The sequence below is a fragment of the Mizuhopecten yessoensis genome, unplaced genomic scaffold, assembly GCF_002113885.1.
Source record: "Mizuhopecten yessoensis strain PY_sf001 unplaced genomic scaffold, ASM211388v2 scaffold10661, whole genome shotgun sequence".
Lineage (NCBI taxonomy): Eukaryota > Metazoa > Mollusca > Bivalvia > Pectinida > Pectinidae > Mizuhopecten > Mizuhopecten yessoensis.
In genome coordinates, this window is record NW_018408658.1 from 196814 (window position 1) to 219835 (window position 23022).

General features: G+C 34.5%; 1 protein-coding gene across 11 annotated transcripts in view; it reads right to left on the reverse strand.

Annotated features, from left to right (window-relative positions):
• Positions 1 to 14517, reverse strand: part of LOC110461772 — a 38779-nt gene extending 24262 nt beyond the window's left edge. For 6 of the 11 annotated variants that reach the window (XM_021515422.1, XM_021515424.1, XM_021515423.1 and 3 more), the window contains exons 1-14: positions 14435 to 14517; positions 11877 to 12064; positions 11585 to 11674; positions 10185 to 10451; positions 9683 to 9778; positions 8754 to 8813; positions 7675 to 7770; positions 6989 to 7048; positions 5973 to 6068; positions 5277 to 5336; positions 4304 to 4399; positions 3605 to 3664; positions 2547 to 2642; positions 810 to 890 (exon numbers count right to left, since the gene is read on the reverse strand). In XM_021515422.1, the coding sequence (XP_021371097.1) occupies positions 810 to 890; positions 2547 to 2642; positions 3605 to 3664; positions 4304 to 4399; positions 5277 to 5336; positions 5973 to 6068; positions 6989 to 7048; positions 7675 to 7770; positions 8754 to 8813; positions 9683 to 9778; positions 10185 to 10451; positions 11585 to 11588 (1072 nt within the window). In that variant the 5' untranslated portion in view covers positions 11589 to 11674; positions 11877 to 12064; positions 14435 to 14517. The remainder of the gene's footprint in view (positions 1 to 809; positions 891 to 2546; positions 2643 to 3604; positions 3665 to 4303; positions 4400 to 5276; positions 5337 to 5972; positions 6069 to 6988; positions 7049 to 7674; positions 7771 to 8753; positions 8814 to 9682; positions 9779 to 10184; positions 10452 to 11584; positions 11675 to 11876; positions 12065 to 14434) is intronic. The other 5 variants (XM_021515416.1, XM_021515417.1, XM_021515420.1 and 2 more) reach the window with 5 other exon arrangements.
• Positions 14518 to 23022: the final 8505 nt, after the last annotated feature.

The window sequence follows — 23022 nt, forward strand, 5'->3', positions numbered from 1 at the left end:
AATGCGCACCGAAGAATACATGGGTTGCCATAGTTGCGCTAAACAACCACTCTGCATGTGTTAACACCTAACTGGAAAATGCTCTACTTATTATTAAATTGATAAAACCACAGGTGCTGAGATGCCCCGAATATCCCGACAGCTCTGTATTATATGGAAGATAGCTGGAACCCTTGTTTAACATATTCAGGAGTTATAGAAAAAACAACTACTTTTAACCCCGACCAGATCCCAAACTCAGTTACACTGGTTGACAACATGAATGAGAGAAATAAATCGATTTTGAAACTGTCGATATCATTGTACATAAATACACTTGAACTTATGTCCACAGTTACCAACAGGGAGAAGGATATATAATTCGATAATCATTTCGATCTTTTTTTTTATTCATATCGACCAACACAGATTCTTCGAATTTCTGCATGTTTTGTTTTTTAACAACATACTATGTAAACAAATTATTAAATAGAAAATCAAATGATTAAATAAACATTATAAATACATCGGCCCAAGAAACTCTTTGTCAAAAACTTAAATACTCCATTTTTTTCAGGAACATACAACTATTCAACAGCAGAAATTAATAATACACAAAATGCAAACAAAAATGCATCAGGAAGTCCCACAACAAAAGAATTAAGACGAAATCATGTGATCAATTTACTCTACAAGTTGTCAACTGTCTCATCAAAAGCTTGCAGGAGCCAACAGTCACAATCTCTACTGCATAGGGAGCATTGATCTGTTCAGCTATTTTCAAGCTGTGTTAGTATTATCGTATAAAGTTATTCAGCTTACGACATTACCTGTATCCTCTTGTGATGTTGCTGAAGGAACATCGATTTTCTTTACGTCTGCGAACAGATCCTCCAATATTTCCGGTACACCTGTGCAACATAAAAACAGATTCGAACGATATTCCAAAGTTTAAAATGCACAAGTATCCGCCAGTTATAAAAATATTAAACATGACACTTATTTACAATATGTATCCCTTATGTCATTGAAAATATTAAACATGACATTTATTTACAATATTTATCCCTTATGTCATAGAAAATATTAAACATGACACTTATTTACAATATGTATCCCTTATGTCATAGAAAATAAGAATGATTTTTGTTTTCCTATCATTGCGATGCCCTCGATGCCCTCGATGTCCTCTGATTCTTCAGATGTCATCTGCGAACCTACGAAGCCGTAACATATGTATTTATAATTATAACAAGGTACTGGTTTTGATGGAAGTATCATATTTCTACGACATTTACTAAAAATCATATAAATACAATTTTACAACGAACTTCTTTAATTTACAGAGCTTTAAAATAAACATTTAGCGGACCATGTCCTCAGTTCATATCACGGTATTTACCTTCATTTTGACAATATTGATAGAATACAATGCGAAACCTTCCATCGTTGGAATGAAAAACTATATAAAAATCATTGAAGCCATGTCGTTAAATTTGGCAAATCGTAATATTTTGCATATGTATGTAATTTTCACTGTTATTATAGTGACAAATATATACATTTTGTTGCGTTACATTAAACACTGTAATTGTATAATATTAATAAAAGTATAGTAACGAACTACAGTCTTTTTTTACTTAGTCGGCCTTTCATGATGAACTTCGTGTCACTGAAGACATAAATGCCCACCGAATTAAAAAGTTATTAAAAAGACTTTTGGAGAACACATGGGTTGCCATAGTTGAGCTAAAAGACCACTCTGCATGTGTTAACACTTAACTGGAAAATGCTCTACTTATTATTGAATTGATAAAACCACAGGTGCTGAGATGCCCCGAATATCCGACAGCTATGTATTATATGGAAGATAGCTGGGACCCTTACTTACCTTCATCTTTCCGTTTTATTTTATTTTTTGCATTTTTAGATCGTACAGAAAGCTAGAGGTCTGGAGCATATTCCAGAGTTATAGAAAAATTTACTACTTTTAACCCCGACTAGATCCCAAAATCAGTACACTGATTGATAACATGAATGATAGAAATAAATCGTTTTTGAAATTGTCAATATCATTGTAACATCGATACACTTGACCTTTTGTCAACAATTACCAACAGGGAGAAGGATATACAATTCGATAATCATTTCGATCTTCTTTTTATTCATATTGACCAACACGTATTCTTCGAATATCTGCATGTTTTGTTTCTTAACAACATAATACGTAAACAAAATTATTAAATAGATAATCAAATGATTAAATACACATAATAAATACACATCGGCCAAAGAAATTCTTTGTCAGAAACTAAAATACTCCATTTTTTTAGGAACGTACAACAATACAACAGCAGGAAATACAAATACACGAAATGCAAACAAAAATACATCTGGAACTCCCACAACAAAAAATGAAGACGAAATCATGTGATCAATTTACTTTACAAGTCTTATCGAAAGCTTGCAAGAGCCAACAGTCACAATCTCTGTTGCATAGTGGGTATTGAACTGTTCAGCTATTTTCAAGCTGTGTTAGTATAAAGTTATTCAGCTTACGACATTACCTGTATCCTCTTGTGATGTTGCTGAAGGAACATCGATTTTCTTTACGTCTGCGAACAGATCCTCCAATATTTCCTCAGAATGAACATCGGGTACACCTGTGCAACATAAAAATTCCTCAGAACGATATTCCACAGTTTATAATGTACAAGTATCCGCCATTTATAAAAAATATTAAACATATGTATCCCTTGTGTCATAGAAAATATTAAACATGACACTTATTTACAGTATGTATCCCTTATGTCATTGAAAAAATTAAACATGACACTTATTTACTATATGTATCCCTTATGTCATAGATAATAAGATTGATTTGTGTTTTCCAATCGTTGCGATGCACTCTATGCCCTCGGTGCCCTCCGATTCTTCAGATATCATCTGCGATCCTACGAAGCCGTAACACATGGATTTATATAACAAGTGAATGGTTTTGTTGGAAGAATCATATTTCTACGACATTTACTAAAAAACATATAAATACAATTTTGCAACGAACTTCTTTAATTTACAGAGCTTTAAACAAACATTTAGCAGACCATGTTCTCAGTTCACATCACGGTATTTACCTTCATTTTGACAACATTGATACAATACCATGCAAAACCTTCCCTCGGTGGAGTGAAAAACTATATCAAAATCATTGAAGCCATGTCGTTAAATTCGGCAAATCGCAAAATTTATGCATATGTATGTAATTTTCACTGTAATTTTAGTGACAAATATATACATTTTGTTGCGTTAAATTAAAACACTGTCATTGTATATTAATAATAGAAGTATTGTAACGAACTACAGTCTTTTCTACTTAGTTAGCAATTCATGGTGAGCTTCGTGTCACTGAAAAGATAAATGCCCACCGAATTATAAAGTTATAAAAAAGACTTTTGGAGATTACATGGCTTGCCATAGTTGAGCTAAAAGACCACTCTGCATTTGCTAACACTTAACTGGAAAATGCTCTACTTATTATTGAATTGATAAAACCATAGGTGCTGAGATGCCCCGAATATCCCGACAGCTATGTATTATATGGAAGATAGCTGGAACCCTTACTTACCTTCCACTTTCCGTTTTCTTTTCTCTTTTACCTTTTTAGATCGTACAGGAAGCTCGAGGTCTGAAGCATATTCAGGAGTTATAGAAAAAAAAATGCTACTTGTAACCCCGACCAGATCCCAAACTCAGTTACACTGATTGACAACATGAATGAAAGAAATAAATCGTTTTTAAAACTGTCGATATCATTGTACATCGATACACTTGAACTTCTGTCCACAGTTACCAACAGGGAGAAGGATATACAATTCGATAATCATTTCGATCTTTTTTTTTTTATTCATATCGACCAACACAGATTCTTAGAATTTCTCCATGTTTTGTTTTTTAACAACATACTATGTAAACAAAATTATTAAATAGAAAATCAACTGATTAAATAAACATAATAAATACATCGGCACAAGAAACTCTTTGTCAGAAACTAAAATAATCCATTTTTTTCAGGAACATACAACTGTACAACAGCAGCAATTAATATTACACGATATTCAAACAAAAATGCATCAGGAAGTCCCACAACAAAAGAGTTAAGACGAAACCATGTGATCAATTTACTCTACAAGTTGTCAACTGTCTCATCAAAAGCTTGCACGAGCCAACAGTCACAATCTCTACTGCATAGGGAGCATTGATCTGTTCAGCTATTTTCAAGCTGTGTTAGTATTATCGTATAAAGTAATTCAGCTTACGACATTACCTGTATCTTCTTGTGATGTTGCTGTAGGAACATCGATTTTCTTTACGTCTGCGAACAGATCCTCCAATATTTCCTCAGAATGAACATCGGGTACACCTGTGCAACATAAAAACAGATTCGAACGATATTCCAAAGTTTATAATGCACAAGTATCCGCCATTTATAAAAATATTAAACATGACACTTATTTACAATATGTATCCCTTATGTCATAGAAAATAAGATTGATGTGTTTTTTCAATCATTGCGATGCAGTCTATGCCCTCTGTGCCCTCCGATTCTTCAGATATCATTTGCGATCCTACGAAGCCGTAACATATGGATTTATATAACAAGTGAATGGTTTTATTGGAAACATCATATTTCTACGACATTTACTAAAAATCATATAAATACAATTTTACAACGAACTTCTTTAATTTACAGAGCTTTAAACTAAACATTTTACAGACCATGTCCTCAGTCCACATCACGGTATTTACCTTCATTTTGACAACATTGATACAATACCATGCAAAACCTTCCCTCGGTGGAGTGAAAAACTATATCAAAATCATTAAAGCTATGTCGTTAAATTCGGCAAATCGCAAAATTTATGCATATGTATGTAATTTTCACTATAACTTTAGTGACAAACATATTCATTTTGTTGCGTTAAATTAAAACACTGTAATTGTATATTAATAATAGAAGTATTGTAACGAACTACAGTCTTTTTCTACTTAGTCGGCCTTTCATGATGAGCTTCCTGTTACTGAAGAGATAAATGCCCACCGAATTATAAAGTTATTAAAACGACTTTTGGAGAACACATGGGTTGCCATAGTTGAGCTAAAAGACCACTCTGCATGTGTTAACACTTAACTGGAAAATGCTCTACTTATTATTGAATTGATAAAACCAAAGGTGCTGAGATGCCCCGAATATCCCGACTGCTCTGTTTATATGGAAGATAGCTGGAACTCTTACTTACCTTCATCTTTCCGTTTTGTTTTCTCTATTGTCTTTTTAGATCGTGCAGGAAGCTGGTGGTCTGAAGCATATTCAGGAGTTATAGAAAAAATAACTACTTTTAACCCCGACTAGATCCCAAGCTCAGTTACACTGATTGACAATATGAATGAGAGAAATAAATCGTTTTTGAAACTGTCGATAGTATTGTTCATCGATACACTTGAACTTCTGTCCACAATTACCAACAGGGAGAAGGATATATAATTCGATCATCATTTCGATCTTTTTTTTTTTATTCATATCGACCAACACAAATTTTTAGAATTTCTGCATGTTTTGTTTCTTAACAACATACTACGTAAACAAAATTATCAAATAGATAATCAAATGATTAAATACACATAATAAATACATCGGCCCAAGAAATTCTTTGTCAGAAACTAAAATACTCCATTTTTTCAGGAACATACAACTGTACAACAGCAGTAATTAATAATACACGAAATGCACACAAAAATGCATCAGGAAGTCCCACAACAAAAGAATTAAGACGAAATCATGTGATCAATTTACTCTACAAGTTGTCAACTGTCTCATCGAAAGCTTGCACGAGCCAACAGTCACATTATCTGTTGCATAGTAAGCATTGAACTGTTCAGCTATTTTCAAGCTGTGTTAGTATTATCGTATAAAGTTATTCAGCTTACGACATTACCTGTATCTTCTTGTGATGTTGCTGAAGGAACATCGATTTTCTGTACGTCTGCGAACAGATCCTCCAATATTTTCTCAGAATGAACATCGGGTACACCTGTGCAACATAAAAACAGATTCGAACGATATTCCAAAGTTTATAATGCACAAGTATCCGCCATTTATAAAAATATTAAACATGACACTTATTTACAATATTTATCCCTTATATCATAGAAAATATTAAACATGACACTTATTCACAATATGTATCCCTTATGTCATTGAAAATAAGATTGATTTATGTTTTCCAATCATTGTGATGCCCTCGATGCCCTCTGATTCTTCAGATATCATCTTCACCTACGAAGCCTTATCATTTGTATTTATAATTATAACAAGTTACTGGTTTTGTTTGAAGTATCATATTTCTACGACATTTACTAAAAATCATATAAATACAATTTTACAACGAACTTCTTTAATTTACAGAGCTTTAAACTAAACATTTTGCAGACCATGGCCTCAGTTCACATCACGGTATTTACCTTCATTTTGACAACATTGATACAATACCATGCAAAACCTTCCCTCGGTGGAGTGAAAAACTATATCAAAATCATTGAAGCCATGTCGTTAAATTCGGCAAGTCGCAATATTCTGCATATGTATTCAATTTTCACTGTAATTTTAGTGACAAATATACACATTTTGTTGCGTTACATTAAATACTGTAATTGTATAATATTAATAAAAGTATTGTAACGAACTACAGTCTTTTTCTACTTAGTCGGCCTTTCATGATGAGCTTCGTGTCACTGAAGAGATAAATGCCCACCGAATTATAAAGTTATAAAAAAGTCTTTTGGAGAACACATGGGTTGTTATAGTTGGGCTAAACGATCACTCTGCATGTGTTAACACTTAACTGGAAAATGCTCTACTTATTATTGAATTGATAAAACCAAAGGTGCTGAGATGCCCCGAATATCCCGACTGCTCTGTTTATATGGAAGATAGCTGGAACTCTTACTTTACCTTCATTTTTCCGTTTTCTTTTCTCTTTTGTCTTTTTAGATCGTGCAGGAAGCTGGAGGTCTGAAGCATATTCAGGAGTTATCGAAAAAATAACTACTTTTAACCCCGACTAGATCCCAAACGCAGTTAACCTGATTGACAATATGAATGAGAGAAATAAATCGTTTTTGAAACTGTCGATAATATTGTACATCGATAAACTTGAACTTCTGTCCACAATTACCAACAGGGAGAAGGATATATAATTCGATAACAATTTCGATTTTTTTTTATTCATATTGACCAACACAGATTCATCGAATTTCTGCCTGTTTTTTTTTTTTTAACAACATACTATGTAAACAAAATTATTGAATAGATAATCAAATGATTAAATAAAAATAATAAATGCATCGGCCCAAGAAACTCTTTGTCAGAAACTAAAATACTCCATTTTTTCAGGACCGTACAACTGTATAACAGCAGGAATTACAAATACACGAAATACAAACAAAAATACATCAGGTCCTCCCACAACAGAAAAATAAAGACGAAATCATGTGATCAATTTGCTCTACAAGTTGTCAACGGTCTCATCGACAGCTTGACAGAGCAAACAGTCACAATCTCTGATGCATAGTGAGCATTGAACTGTTCAGCTATTTTCAAGCTGTGTTAGTATAAAGTTATTCAGCTTACGACATTACCTGTATCCTTTTGTGATGTTGCTGAAAGAACATCGATTTTCTTTACGTCTGCGAACAGATCCTCCAATATTTCCTCAGAATGAACAACGGGTACACCTGTGCAACATAAAAACTGATTTGAACGATAATCCAAAGTTTATAATGCACAAGTATCCAACATTTATAAAAATATTAAACATATGTATCCCTTATGTCATAGAAATATTAAACATGACACTTATTTACAGTATGTATCCCTTATGTCATAGAAAAAATTAAACATGACATTTCTTTACAATTTATATCCCTGATGTCATAGAAAATATTAAACATGACACGTATTTACAATATGTATCACTTATGTCATAGATAATAAGATTGATTTGTGTTTTCCAATCGTTGCGATGCACTCTATGCCCTCGGTGCCCTCCGATTCTTCAGATATCATCTGCGATCCTACGAAGCCGTAACACATGGATTTATATAACAAGTGAATGGTTTTGTTGGAAGAATCATATTTCTACGACATTTACTAAAAAACATATAAATAAAATTTACAACGAACTCCTTTGATTTACAGAGCTTTAAAATAAACATTTTGCAGACAATGTCCTCAGTTCACATCACGGTATTTACCTTCATTTTGACAATATTGATACAATTCCATGCAAAACCTCCCCTCGGTGGAGTGAAAAACTATATCAAAATCATTAAAGCAATGTCGTTAAATTCGGCAAATCGCAATAGTCTGCATATGTATGTAATTTTCACTGTAATTTTAGTGACAAATTTATACATTTTGTTGCGTTACATTAAACACTGTAATTGTATAATATTAATAAAAGTATTGTAACGAACTACAGTTTTTGACATCGTGAGCTTCGTGTCACTGAAGAGATAAATACGCACCGAATTATAAAGTTATGAAAAATACTTTTGGGGAACACATGGGTTGCTATATTTGACCGCTCTGCATGTGTTAACACTAAACTGAAAAATACTCTACTTATTATTGAATTGATAAAACCACAGGTGTTGCAATGCCCCGATTATCACGTCAGCTCTGTATTATATGCAAGATAGCTGGAACCCTTACCCACCTCCATTTTTCCGTTTTCTTTTCTTTTTTGCCTTTTTAGATCGTACAGGAAGCTGGAGGTCTGAAGCATAATTAAGAGTTATAGAAAAAATAACTACTTTTAACACTGATTGACAACATGAATGATAGAAATAAATCGTTTTTGAAACTGCCGATATCATTAAAACATCGATACACATGAACTTTTGTCCACAATTACCAACACGGGGAAGGATATATAATTCGATAATCATTTCGATCTTTTTTTTATTCATATCGACCAACTCAGATACTAAGAATGTTTGCATGTTTTGTTTCTAATCAACATACTATGTAAACAAAATGATTAAATAGATGATCAAATGATTAAATAAACATAATAGATACATCGGCCAATGAAATTCTTTGTCAGAAACTAAAATACTCCATTTTTTCAGGGACATACGACTGTACAACAGCAGGAATTACAAATACACGAAATGCAAACAAAAATACATTAGTAACTTCCACATCAAAACATGAATGTGAAATCATGAGTTCAATTTACTCTGCAAGTTTTTGATAATTAGACGCTATATATACATCTGCAAATGCAGGTCCATTACCGTTAATAGAAGGGTGTCTTAATATTTTAAAAAAATTATCGAGATTGAATATTTGGTTATTCATATCAAAAATATTTCACGAAGTAACTGAAAAATGGCGCTCATTGGAACAGTTATTAAACTGATTGGTAATTACCTGAAATAAGAAAATAATTAATGGTAGAGAGAAACTGTATTGTTTAACAATTACTATTGTAATGATATATATGATCATGTAAAATAGAAAAAATATTCAGTACAAAAACAAAAACGTCGCATCTCTGGTGCATATTGAGCATTAAATTGTTCAGCTATTTTCAAGCTGTGTTATTATTATCGTGTAAAATGCTTCGTTTTATGCCGTTACCTGTATCCTCTTGTGATTTTGCTGAAGGAACATCAATTTTCTTTACGTCTGCGAACAAATCCTCCAATATTTCCTCAGAATGAACATCGGGTACACCTGTGCAACATAAAAACAGATTCGAACAATATTCACAAGTATCCGCCATTTATAAAAAATATTAAACATGACATTTCTTTACAAAATGTATCCCTTATGCCATAGAAAATATTAAACATGACATTTATTTACAATATATATCCCTTCTGACAAAGAAAATATTAAACATGACACTTATTTTCGATTTATATCCCTTATGTCATAGAAAAGATTAAACATGACACTTATATACAATATGTATCCCTTATGTCATAGAAAATAAGATTGATGTGAAATCTGAAACCTTTATTATCGTTTGTTTGTCATGAAATGTTTTCGGAATACATTAGTTTTGTAATTTATAAGCGGTACAGTTTGTGTCATTAGTGCAGACTCGTGGAAGTCAATTGTATATCCTTATACTCACGCCCACAGAAGCAGGTAGACGCTAAATCAGCTAGCTCAATAGCTAGTAAAGCTTTATATATGATGTGGTTTTCTTTTGTTGTATGACGACCTGCAGTGTCGTACCACCTTGTCAGCAACACATTTCGATACACCTCTGGTTCAGAATAGACTCTTTCGAATTCTGTCAACTGTTCCTCTGAGTACCCTATCTCTACTGCGAATTTTTGGAAGTCTTTCTGAAGTCCACATGTTAGTTTTTCTATAACGGGGTTTTTCTTAGTGCGTTCTGAAATGAAATAAAATAAAATGTATAAGACCAAATACATTGCACTTGCAATGGATATTCATATAAAAGAACCGGGCATTATTTCTTTTATGAATGAATAGGTTTATGGACAATAGGTTGTCAAATCGATCTAGCAACCGGTGTATTAGTCAATTTGGTAATAAGACAATAAATATCGACAATACGTTATATGTTTAGCAAATGTTCTATCTAAAACGTATTTACACCATATACATATATGAATATATATTAATTTGTTTACGCGCGTATTTCAAGCTTAACGCAGGAAATAGTTACATGTAACCTCAGTTAGCATATATTATGGACAATACATGTCGGAATACAGTAAGGCGGGATTCAATTACAGTTGTCTGTACTCGAAAGCATATGCGGTAATATAACTTTGATCGACAAACATTTCAATACATGCTTGCTCATTCAAGTGTGTACTCATAAGACTATCTTTACATATCACATGTAAAAGCATTTGTTATCTCTAAAAGTTGTTATTTCGCAACATTGTATTCTGGCGTCCTTTTTTAAATTATGTCCAGTTTTTTTTAACTACCTGGTTTCATCTCTTTGTCAATCTTTACAACAGAGTAAAAACAACAATAACATGTAAGCCTGAACACTATTTTTATTACAAAACTATCTAATTTCAGTAGCATCCTAAGATAATTTGTAGGTCTAAGCCAGGGAAACATGGGGCACCCAAAAAGGGGAAATGAATGTCCGACTATTTGGCTATTGGTTTGTGTTACCGCTTTGTGGTCTTCCGACCGAGTAAATATACCACTCCTTCCCGTTAAGAGTGTGAACTGTTTTCCCCAAAATCCATACCTCCCACTATATAGTACGATATCCCTAGTTGCTTTTGCGCATAACACTAAATACACACCTGCGTTCAAAGTAGTGATATTAACCGTTTCTGATACTACCATTATAAACATGTTTCTTCAACAGAAATAACCAATCTGTTTCCAAAAGAACTTATGTTAGGGACACTGGAGTATTAGTGTAACCAGGCATCATAATAGTTTTAAACTGATGAATCCTCCTTAACTAAGACTTCTTTTCACAGTCAATGAATCAAACTCAGTTAGATATATTTATACAATGCAAACTCATACCCATCCTCTGCTAAGCCTTTCGTGTCTTTCGTACAGGAGACATATCACGTCTTTCGTGTCTGCACAGGAGACATCTTACGTTAGTCGGGTCTGGAAACAAGGATTGAACTAAATGAAGCGGTAGCAAAACCAGACATTATAAACCACGTTTATGACAGCTTAATGTTTAGTTTGCATGTGAATTATTTATACAATGGATCAGACAACAGTGATGAAAGTTGAGAAAGCTAGATTTGTTTTGTTTTCACTGAGTGAAATGTTTTGCAAGTAACATGCGTAAAAGTGATCATACCTTTGCGAAAACAATGTTCTATTCTCCATTCGACGAAGAGCGGGTTACTTGTTGGCATAAAGCAATGGGTTGAAATCTAAGTATTGCTCCTATCCAGCAACGTGATTTCCAATACTGATGATATTTCACATATGATTTTAAAATCTGGGAATACACGTCATTTTATACCCTCTTCTCAATTTGGAGTCCTATAACGAAGAAAAGTTAGGTCAAAGGATAGCTCTCGATTAACTTGCATGAATGTACAATATTCCTCATTCCATAGGAATTATCGAATCACAAGAAACCTAAAACGAATATAATTCGGAACAAGTCGTGTAATGTATGCGTGCTTGCGTGTGTGTACGCAGGAGACGGGGTATGTTGGTGTGGTTGCCGTCTTGTGATAGCGCGGATCTGATGCCGACTTTATAGTGCTATCTCACTGAAATACCATGCCGATGGCACGCAGCACAGGATTCCGCCCGGTCACATTGTACTGCCAACGGGTGAACCATTTACCATTCCCCAACTGCTGAACGTTAAGCAGGGAACAACAGCTACCATTTTTAATGACTTTGGTAAACCCTTTGTCGTTCTCAAAAAGGCCAAAAGTGAGATGTTGCCAAGCAAGGCACTAGGAAATAAAAGGTAGTTAGAAGTAGAAAGAAAGATAATGATCCAAAATATTGCAATGGGTGCAGCAGATTTATTTTGGTCGCGTTTTGTGTCCCCAAATAAAGGACACCAAAGCAAATTCCTAATTCTGCAGGAGCTTCACACTTTAGTCGCCTCCTACGATACATGCAGTGGGTAACAGCAGGTATATTCTTTTCCCAATACTCTACCTGCAGGGGTCTATCGCATACGTAAAATAACACATTGTAACTCATTCAGTGTAATATGCATCTTATCTCCCTCCCCTCATGCCTCCCCAAACCACAATCTGAATGGCGGGTTATAGGTCAATCACTAAAATTAGCAAATGAATAAGTAGTGTGTGTTTGTGTGTTGTTAATAAGCCGTACTCCCCTTATTTTTAACATTTATATTCCTAAGTTCAACACACATCCGTTTCAGTCCAAATAGGAGTCAGGACAATTTTATTTTCCAACTGTCTGACTTCTACAATATATAATCATCTATTAGTCCGAGAACGGCGGTGCTGTGTAAAAGACCACCTACCTATATATATATGTGAATGTTAAATGCTTACGGTACTACATGTATAATGTATATCGTTCAATCTCTGTGTACCTGAATAACTGTATACATCTATAACTGTTGTGGGTGTATGTGTGTGTGTGTGTAATAGACACCTAATTGTTCAACAATAGATCACTCAGTACATGTGTACATATAAGACTATTGCGGATGTATGTATGTGTGTAAAAGACAGCTTATTTGTTCAATCAATACATGTGTACATGAAACACTATTGTGGTTGTATGTATATGTGTGATATAATGCTTAGTTGTACATTAGTATATCACTATTACATGTGTACACGTAACACTATTGAAGATGTATGTATGTGTGTGATATAATGCTTAGTTGTACACTAGTATATCATTATTACTTGTGTACACGTAACACTATTGTGGGTGTATGTATGTGTGTGATATAATGCTTAGTTTGCTTAGTTGTACAATAGTATACCATTATTACTTGTGTACACGTAACACTATTGTGGGTGTATGTATGTGTGTGATATAATGCTAAGTTGTACATTAGTATATCATTATTACTTGTGTACACGTAACACTATTGTGGGTGTATGTATGTGTGTGATATAATGCTTAGTTTGCTTAGTTTTACATTAGTATATCATTATTACATGTGTACACGTAACACTATTGCGGGTGTATGTATGTGTGTGATATCACTATTATATGTGTACACGAAACACTATTGTGGGTGTATGTATGTGTGTGATATCACTATTACATATGTGTTTGTGTGTGATATAATGCGTAGTTGAAAAATAATATATCACTATTTCATGTGTACACGTTACACTATTGTGGATGTATGTATGTGTGTGATTTAATGCTTAGTTGTGTGTGTGTGTAGATGTATCAATCAGTACATGAGTTGATGTACTGAGTGGTGTATATGTGTAATAGACTCGCTAGATATTTAATTGTTTAATGTTTTATAATATATCGTTCTATACCTACGTACATGTATACCTGTTGTATTGTTTGAGTGTGTGTATATGACATTACCTAGATACGTAAATGTAATCTATTCCGGTTGTTGTAATAAATTCCACGAAATCGAAAACGAAAGTATCAGGAATTTTTCGAACTCTGCTATTGTGTCAAGTGTGAAGTGTTGTAATAAAGACACACTTTAATTAATGATACAAACTCGTTCTTCATTCGAGAGTAATGTTTTCATTGCCATTCAAAATAATAATTAAAAAATACATATCTATAAATAATGACCGTATCCGACTGTGTACATACACTAACTAATCATAAGGTAGTTTTAGAGACAACACGACTCATACACAAATACTACACACAAAGGACATCAGATCATGTGAGCAATGCGCCTCAGCACTAGCACTTAACTGTTTTGTAGTTCTTGCTTGAAGTTTACGTCGGTTGGAACCCCCTCGTCCTTCCTTATCGAGATTGTCAGAATAACGCTGACGTCATTTCCGGTAAAGTGACTCATAGCACATTATGTCAACAACTTGGGTAGGTGTATACACTATTTTATGCAAACTCAACGGTACTCGTATTTCAAAGAGCATTCTACCTAAATATTTTGCACCATTTGCACCAGTTTTTATTTCTAAAAATCCCAATAACACAAATACTGAGAGCAGTTCATATCATAAACTGTTTAGAGTAATCAGAGAAGACAAAATTGAACGGTAATAACTTTCCACACATAAAATACCCCACAGTTTGGACTGGACTTTTTAAAATGAAGTATTTATGATAACTCTTTTTGCAGTACATACGCTACACACAGTAGTATTACTTAATTACATACATCAATATAAAAACCACATTTTATTATATACTTAATTAATCTCATTATTGTCGTTCAGCAAATTTCAAACTATGATGTTTCCATTTTCAACACACGCTGTTGTATTCCACCATTAGGGAGAATTCCTCTTTAACCGAAATTCCGTTACCTATAGTTACACGGGGAAAGTAATCAACATTTATCATTTTAAGTATGATCAACATGGTTTCGTTCATTTTAATTTCAGTAAATTCGCATTAAAAAACAATTGGTTGCTATTAAACTTAAATATACATATGCGATAATAATTCTGAAAAAATACTGCCTCGTCGATATCGAAAATCAAACAGATTGTTAGGTCTGGAATCCTAAAAGCATATAGTCCTAGTTCAATCGAGTCATTGGTTGTGTCCAATACGCATTTAATAATCTAAAACTTGAATGGACATATTAAACCCCGGCATGCCGCGACAGCTATGTTTTAAATCTCATATCGGAATTCCTCTTTTCATAGAAATATTTGGTATATGATGAAGACTCTCTCTCCGGTCATACTCTATATATTCAGTCTCAGGAAATACCTGATGTTTACAAATAGCCACCTATAATTTACAAATATCCACCTGTTATTTACAAATAACCACCTGTTATTTACAAATAGCTGCCTGTTGTTTACAAATAGCCACCTGTTGTGTACAAATAACTACCTGTTGTTTACAAATATCCACCTGTTGTTTTTAAATATCCATCTGTTGTTTACAAATGGCCACCTGTTATTTAAGAATGACGTATATCTGATAGATCATCTTAAATATAAAACAGTTAGGCAATAATGGAGTTGATGTTTCTACTTCTAAATGGTACTGACCAACTTCAACAATTTGAAGATAAAATGTCAGACGAGGAGTGAAACATGGAAAGAGATTGTTTTTAAAAGATTCGAGATGGTCTAATTTGCGTTTGAAAGGTGACGGTAGAGGGCTGATTTGAATAATTCCGTTGTGGGTCTCGAAATGATGTCAGGTGGGAGTTTATTTCACTCGGGTATAGTTCGAAGGAAGAATGATGCCTTTCTGGTCTGGGTTTTTGAGTGGGGAATTTGATACGAAAACTGGTGGTTTGTTCGGGATTTTCTAACTGTAGGGATTAATCTGTCTGATTTTACGATAGCGACTTTCTGGTTTACAATGTAATGAATCATGGTCAGACGAGCATCTCTACGTCTATTTGCTAGAGGGCGCAGCTTTAGGTGGTCCAACATTTCTGACACACTGGAGGTACGATGGATGTACCTGTGCTTATTGATCACATAGCGCGCTGCCCTTCGCTGGACCATTTCCAACTTGTGATCTGTGTTGTGGTAATATGGCTCTCCGTCATAATGTTACAATATTTAAGCAACTATTATCAGATATAAACATTGGACCTGATTTGTATTGATGTTACTCTCTTTGCTACTTATAAGCCATAGAGTATTTCTGGGCTGAATCGCCATCATGCTTGCTTACTCATGAAGAGTTGTTGAAATGCGTCTATTTTTCCCATGAAGCTTGCTGTTTCACAACTGTTCCATATTGTTACAAAAACGTAACTTTGTCAATGTGTAACTCAACAACACCGAGGAAAGTTATCAAATATTTGTACAGTACTTATATCCGCCTGTTAAAATTGTCTTTATAGAAACTGCATTAGTTGTAACAATACGATATTATAGAATATCACTCTATGAATTGATTATTCTCATCTGAGATGAAAAGGCTATGTTTGCGGTTTTCATACATACGAAACACAGAGCTTTGGCGTGTTTGAAGGCAGCTAACCCCCTATTGTGTTCAATAGCGTATGGATATTTCATCAAGGACATGCACTAGAATTTACTATTGAACGTAAGAGCGTTGGGATTTGTTATTTCTATTTATAACCACTTAAGCACTATACACTATGCATTGCTTAAATACATGTACACAAATATTTTGTAAACAACTGATTGGAATTTTATAAAAAGAAGAAGATGAAACATACAAAAAAACCGAAGTGTATAAACCGTATTTCGAGAACAAAATCTGTAAAACTAGAAACAGAAACAACAAAATACCGAAGTGTCAACACAATCACAATTCGAACTCAATAATATGAACAAAGGGAAAACGCGCATGGAAACCTTTGACAATGTAGAAGGGGAATAAGACCAAGTGTTCCGGATGGGTAAGCGTCGTCAGCTTCATAAATGACACCTGCCATGTAAATCTAAGACCAATCCAGGTTAAGTAAAGTCCTAACGTCGATACCTCCGGAAGAAACAACATTACCACAATGCACTCTGTTGAATGTAATGAAAACATTGACCCTCGTATGTCACTGAGAAATAACAAATTTCTGCGAGATCCTGATGGCGACCATAACATTGTCCAAAGCCTTAATCAGTCAGAAACCATGTGTTATAAGATTGCTCGTCAGCAGTCCACATCTATTACGGAAGTCGTGATATTTGGAGCCAGCTCTTGAGTACCGCATAAACTGCGACCTGTAAACACCGAAGTTAGGGGAAGCAGAAATGTTGCTAATAAAAAAAAAGTTCAAAAATGGAAAGTGGAAATCATCCTGCTAATCAGTCACATTTGCGTGGCCGCCGGCCGGGAAGTACTAATCGGCCAGCGTCCCGGGCGCCGGGAACTTTTTCCGATGTCTGGGATTTGCCGTGAGTATGGTCACATTACAAACGGGCACCGCACGGCCCCCGCAAGCAATGTGTCGGATGAAATCGAACGGACATCTGCAGTTTACCGTAGAAAGCCTTTAACACTATCGCAAGGACAACGCAAGGCTATCTGACGATGGCCGTACGGTTGCCGGGAGATGTTTGTGTGACGGGCGGAGTACGTACGTAGCCCGTACGATATTTCGCATTTTATATGGTGTGTATACATAGGTAAGTACACATGTCACGACAGGCTCGTCCGCGAGAAAATTGCGCTTGCAGATGCCCGTTTGTGTGCCGTCCGGGCGCCGGAAGCATCGGCCGATGCCAGTCCGGAGATCGGGCGGGCGCCGGCCGAATATCCCACGGACACCGCACAGTTTGAGGACATCGGGCAGCTACATTCCGATTGCCGTTTACACTACATCTGGGAGCATGTACAATTGTAAAAAATCCCAAGACTACTGAACGATGCCACCCTGAGCTGTAAGATAATCTTCCGAAATCCTTGCGGGACACTTACGGGAGTCAGGTAGGTTTCCGATGAGTTTGGGTAAGAAAAAATCGGGCGGACACCGGCAACTTTTATCTCCGCGCTAAAAGCTCCCGATGACCCGTGCAGCGTCTAAAATGCGGCCGATAGTAGCCGATAATCTCCCGGCCACCTTACGGTTCCCAGGCTTGCCGGCCAATATTGGCCCGATAACGCATCGCCCGGTTGTCTTTTCGGAAATCGGCACAAATGTGGAATTGAAGGCCTTCGCTAGGTGTTTGCTACCAGTACTGGTTAGCTGATCAATACAATCAGCTTCATTTGAAAAAGAAAGAAAAAAAGACACCAAATTGGCCAAAAGAGGGGCACATTCAGTGGGAATGCCTAGTCTGCTGGGAAAATCTCAGTATATTTCATTTTTGCTTTTGTTGTATTATTCACAAAATACGCTAAAAACTATTTACAACCGTTTATTTATATCACTGGCCGCCTTTCTATTATCAGTAATATCACGTCCTCAAAGCAAACACAGTTCTAATGACAATTAAACAACAAGACCAAAATTAAAAAAAAAAAACATCGACAGTCATATCATGAAATAAATAATAATATTTCTATGATTCTTCAATATCCAGATTTTCCGGAAACAATGTGTTCTGAGTGGAAACATGACATCTAGAGCAGGTTCCTGAAATCGAGTTAACTGCGATATAAAAACACCGTAAGTTGCGGTGAAGGGATGTTACTGCCAAAAAAAAAGAAGGAAAGTCGAAATCGTCACCGTTATCAGCATGCTGAGTTCTTTTTTTACTACACCACCCATGATTTGTGTAAAGAACTTGTTACTGACGAAGTTAAAATGATCCAGCAAACAGATATATTTATTGTCTAACACAAGTCAGTTAAGTCTCGCCAACATTAAGTATACATTGACCTTTATTTGATGTGTTGGTGTGGAACCCGTCTGTAGTGCCACCCATGTTGGTTGGAAGAAGATTGTCTCGTATATGTAAATAACATTTTGTAATTTATCTTGTGTAACATCGTCAACAAGTGGAAAATACACATTCAACTCCTGAGGATGCAAGGAGACAATCCGAAAGCTATAGAAATCAAACAAACATATTTAACATCCACCAAACTGTCAACCTTTGGGATAAATAAACTTGAAGTATTTTACAACAATTATGACCTAAAGTGAAAGTGCTCAGAAAAACTAACGTGTTTGAGCAAGTGACCCAATACCTTTGCTTGTCCGACCGGGGAATCGAACCCCGGCCGCCTTGGTGTAAGAGTGCGTTATCAACATAATCAATGAAAAATATGAAGAATAACTGATCCTATAGTAGTTACAAATTATTACTTTATACACAAACAATGTACGAATCAAAAGTGTGGCAACGTCTTAAGACCGACTGGTCCTCTCTCAAGCTATCACTGAATGAGCGATTTGAGTTGTTTACCTGTACAATGATGTGACGAATTTGTTTATTTCATGTCACTCGACCCTAGACGTTTCGCCTATCGACATAGACCGTATACACCCAGCATCGAATAACATGTAGGGTGTATAACTACCCCCCCCCCCTTTATGTCCATACCAGGTCATACAGATGACTCAGCTGGTGTCCCCCTCGTATCTGTTCATGTTTCGACTTTTCACGATTTTGATTGCTTTTTTGACTTATCTCACTTTTTGTGTCGTTTCCTTTCGGCTATTTTGGCTTTGTCCCAATCGACAATATGATTTTGGGTGTAGGCGTTATCTGTTAATGCTGGTTTATTGTACTGTGTGGTATGGATCTCATCTCTTTTCTTCTGTCTCTGTTTTTTACTTTTTGTCTTTCATTTAACAGCTCTTTTCAATTTCTAAATAGAAGACAAGATTGACATTCTCAGTACGAAAAAGCAGAAGTATAGATGAATGAACGCACGTTATTGGGCTACTTTGCAAATTATGTTTAATATTGTATTTTATTCAAACATTCCAACAGACCAGGCCTGAAAATGATATTTAGGGTCAGGACCCCATTTCCTATCAACAGACTATTGCTGAAAATGCGGGCATGCAAATGCTATTCAGAAGCTAAAATCACACACACATACAAACAGTACCAATACAAACCATATATTAAAATAACAATACTATCAGATAAAGAAAAATAAACAAAAACAGATATTATATACATATGTTTATTTTTCAATGTTAAAAACATCATATACCATATACAATGTCCGATAAAAAAAACATTATACAGTTTACAAATGTCTTAGAGCAAAACTAGAACTATTGACAGATTGGCAGACTTATACCCCTGCCTGTTGAATCAACTGTGGCAACATTTTGTTAAAAGTTTTTTGTTTTTTTAGATATAGGGGAATAACTTTATTAAAGGTAACTTTACTCTAATTCAACATTTTATTTACGTCTTCTTGATGTGAATCTTCTAATTGGTCGCGTACTTTTGAGGAAGTAGAGTGCGAACACCGTATTCAAACGAAGATACTCAGGTGGCATAGGACAAGTAGTTAGCGACTGATAAGGCAGCTCCTGCGAATTTCTCAAAAATTGTATATCCTTATTGTATTAATGATATGTCTATGTACTGTAAAGCGCTTTAGAGTGGCTTATGCAAGCTAGATAGGGCGCTATAACAAAGGTTGTATATTATTATAAGAAAGGGCAGGTAGCGTATATTTCTATGCTCATTGTAAGCATTATGTGAACCAAGTAGCATTGCAATCAGCACAGACATTTTGCAAGGAGAAGTGAAATAATGTTTTACAACAAAGAAGCATAACTCCATTAAATTGGAATGTAACTCAAATCTAACCATTTCCTCTATAAAGGTCTGTGTACACACTATCACATCACTGAAGGAGGTGAAAATAATACTTCTCAACAAAGGGGCATAACTCCATTAATAGGGTAGGTATCCCCACTCAGGATAGTTATATTCACATTCCCTCAATAAGCAATACGTATTCTAAGTATCATTAAAATATGTGCTGTACCTTAGCAGGGGAGAAGGGCGAACAACGTTGTGTCTACAGACAAACAGAAAGACAGAACACCCCCTCCTACACCGTAAAAAATGTCTGAAAACAAAACATACTGTTTACAAATATCCCATAACAAAAAATCTTGTATACAAATGTCCAATAACAAAACGAAACGTATACAAATGTCATATAACAAAACATTTGTACAAATATCCAATAACAAAACATACCATATACAAATGTCCAGTAACACGCCATACCGTTTATCCATGTCATATAACAAAACATATAAAAATAACGTATAACAATACAAAATGTACACAAATGTCCAATAAAAAAAATACTGTATAAAAATGTCGCATCATAAAACTTAACGTATACAAATATCTCATAACAAAACATGCAGTATACAAATCATATCGCACACAAATGTCTAAGAACAAAACATCCTTTATACAAATATTATAAAACAAAAGATACCGTATACATATGTCCAGTTAAAAACATCCTGTATTCAAATATCAAATCCAAAACGTACCGTGTAAAAATGTCCAGTGAAAACACCCTGTATACAAATATCTAACAACAAAACATCCCGTATACAAATATCCAATAACAAAAGATCCTGAATACAAATATCTAACTACCAAACATACCGTATACACATATCCAATAACAAAGCATCCTGTATACAAATATCTAACAACAAAACATCCCGTATACAAATATCCAATAACAAAAGATCCTGAAGACAAATATCTAACTACAAAACATCCCGTATACACATATCCAATAACAAAGCATCCTGTATACAAATATCTAACAACAAAACATACAGTATACAAATATCCAATAACAAAACATACCATATACAAATGTCCAGTAACACGCCATACCGTTTATCCATGTCATATAACAAAACATATAAAAATAACGTATAACAATACAACATGTACACAAATGTCCAATAAAAAAAATACTGTATAAAAATGTCGCATCATAAATCTTAACGTATACAAATATCTCAAAACAAAACATACAGTATACAAATATCCAATAACAAAACATCCTGTATACAACTATCTAACAACAAAACATACCGTATACTAATATCCAATAACAAAAGATCCTGAATACAAATATCTAACAACAAAACATACCGTATACAAATATCCAATAACAAAAGATCCTGAATACAAATATCTAACTACAAAACATACCGTATACACATATCCAATAACAAAACATCCTGTATACAAATATCTAACAACAAAACATACCGTATACAAATATCAAGTAAAAACATCCTGTATACAAATATCTAACAACAAAACATACCGTATACAAATATCCAATAACAAAAGATCCCGAATACAAATGTCCAATAACAAAATATAACGTATACAAATATCTAATATTAAAACATACTGTTTACAAGTAAAAGTCTTAATACAAAACAAAGTGTATACAAATACCTGGTCACAATAACAAAACATTGAGTATACAAATACCTGGTCACAATAACAAAACATTGAGTATACAAATACCTGGTCACAATAACAAAACATTGTCATTGAGTATACAAATACCTGGTCACAATAACAAAACATTGAGTATACAAATACCTGGTCACAATAACAAAACATTGAGTATACAAATACCTGGTAACAATAACAAAACATTGAGTATACAAATACCTGGTCACAATAACAAAACATAGTATATATACAAATACCTGGTCACAATCACAAAATATGGTATTTATACAAATACCTCGTCACAATCACAAACCATAGTGTATATACATACCTGGTCACAATAACAAAACATAGTATATATACAAATACCTGGTCACAATAACAAAACATAGTATATATACAAATACCTGGTCACAATAACAAAACATAGTATATATACAAATACCTGGTCACAATCACAAAACATAGTATATATACAAATACCTGGTCACAATCATAAAACATAGT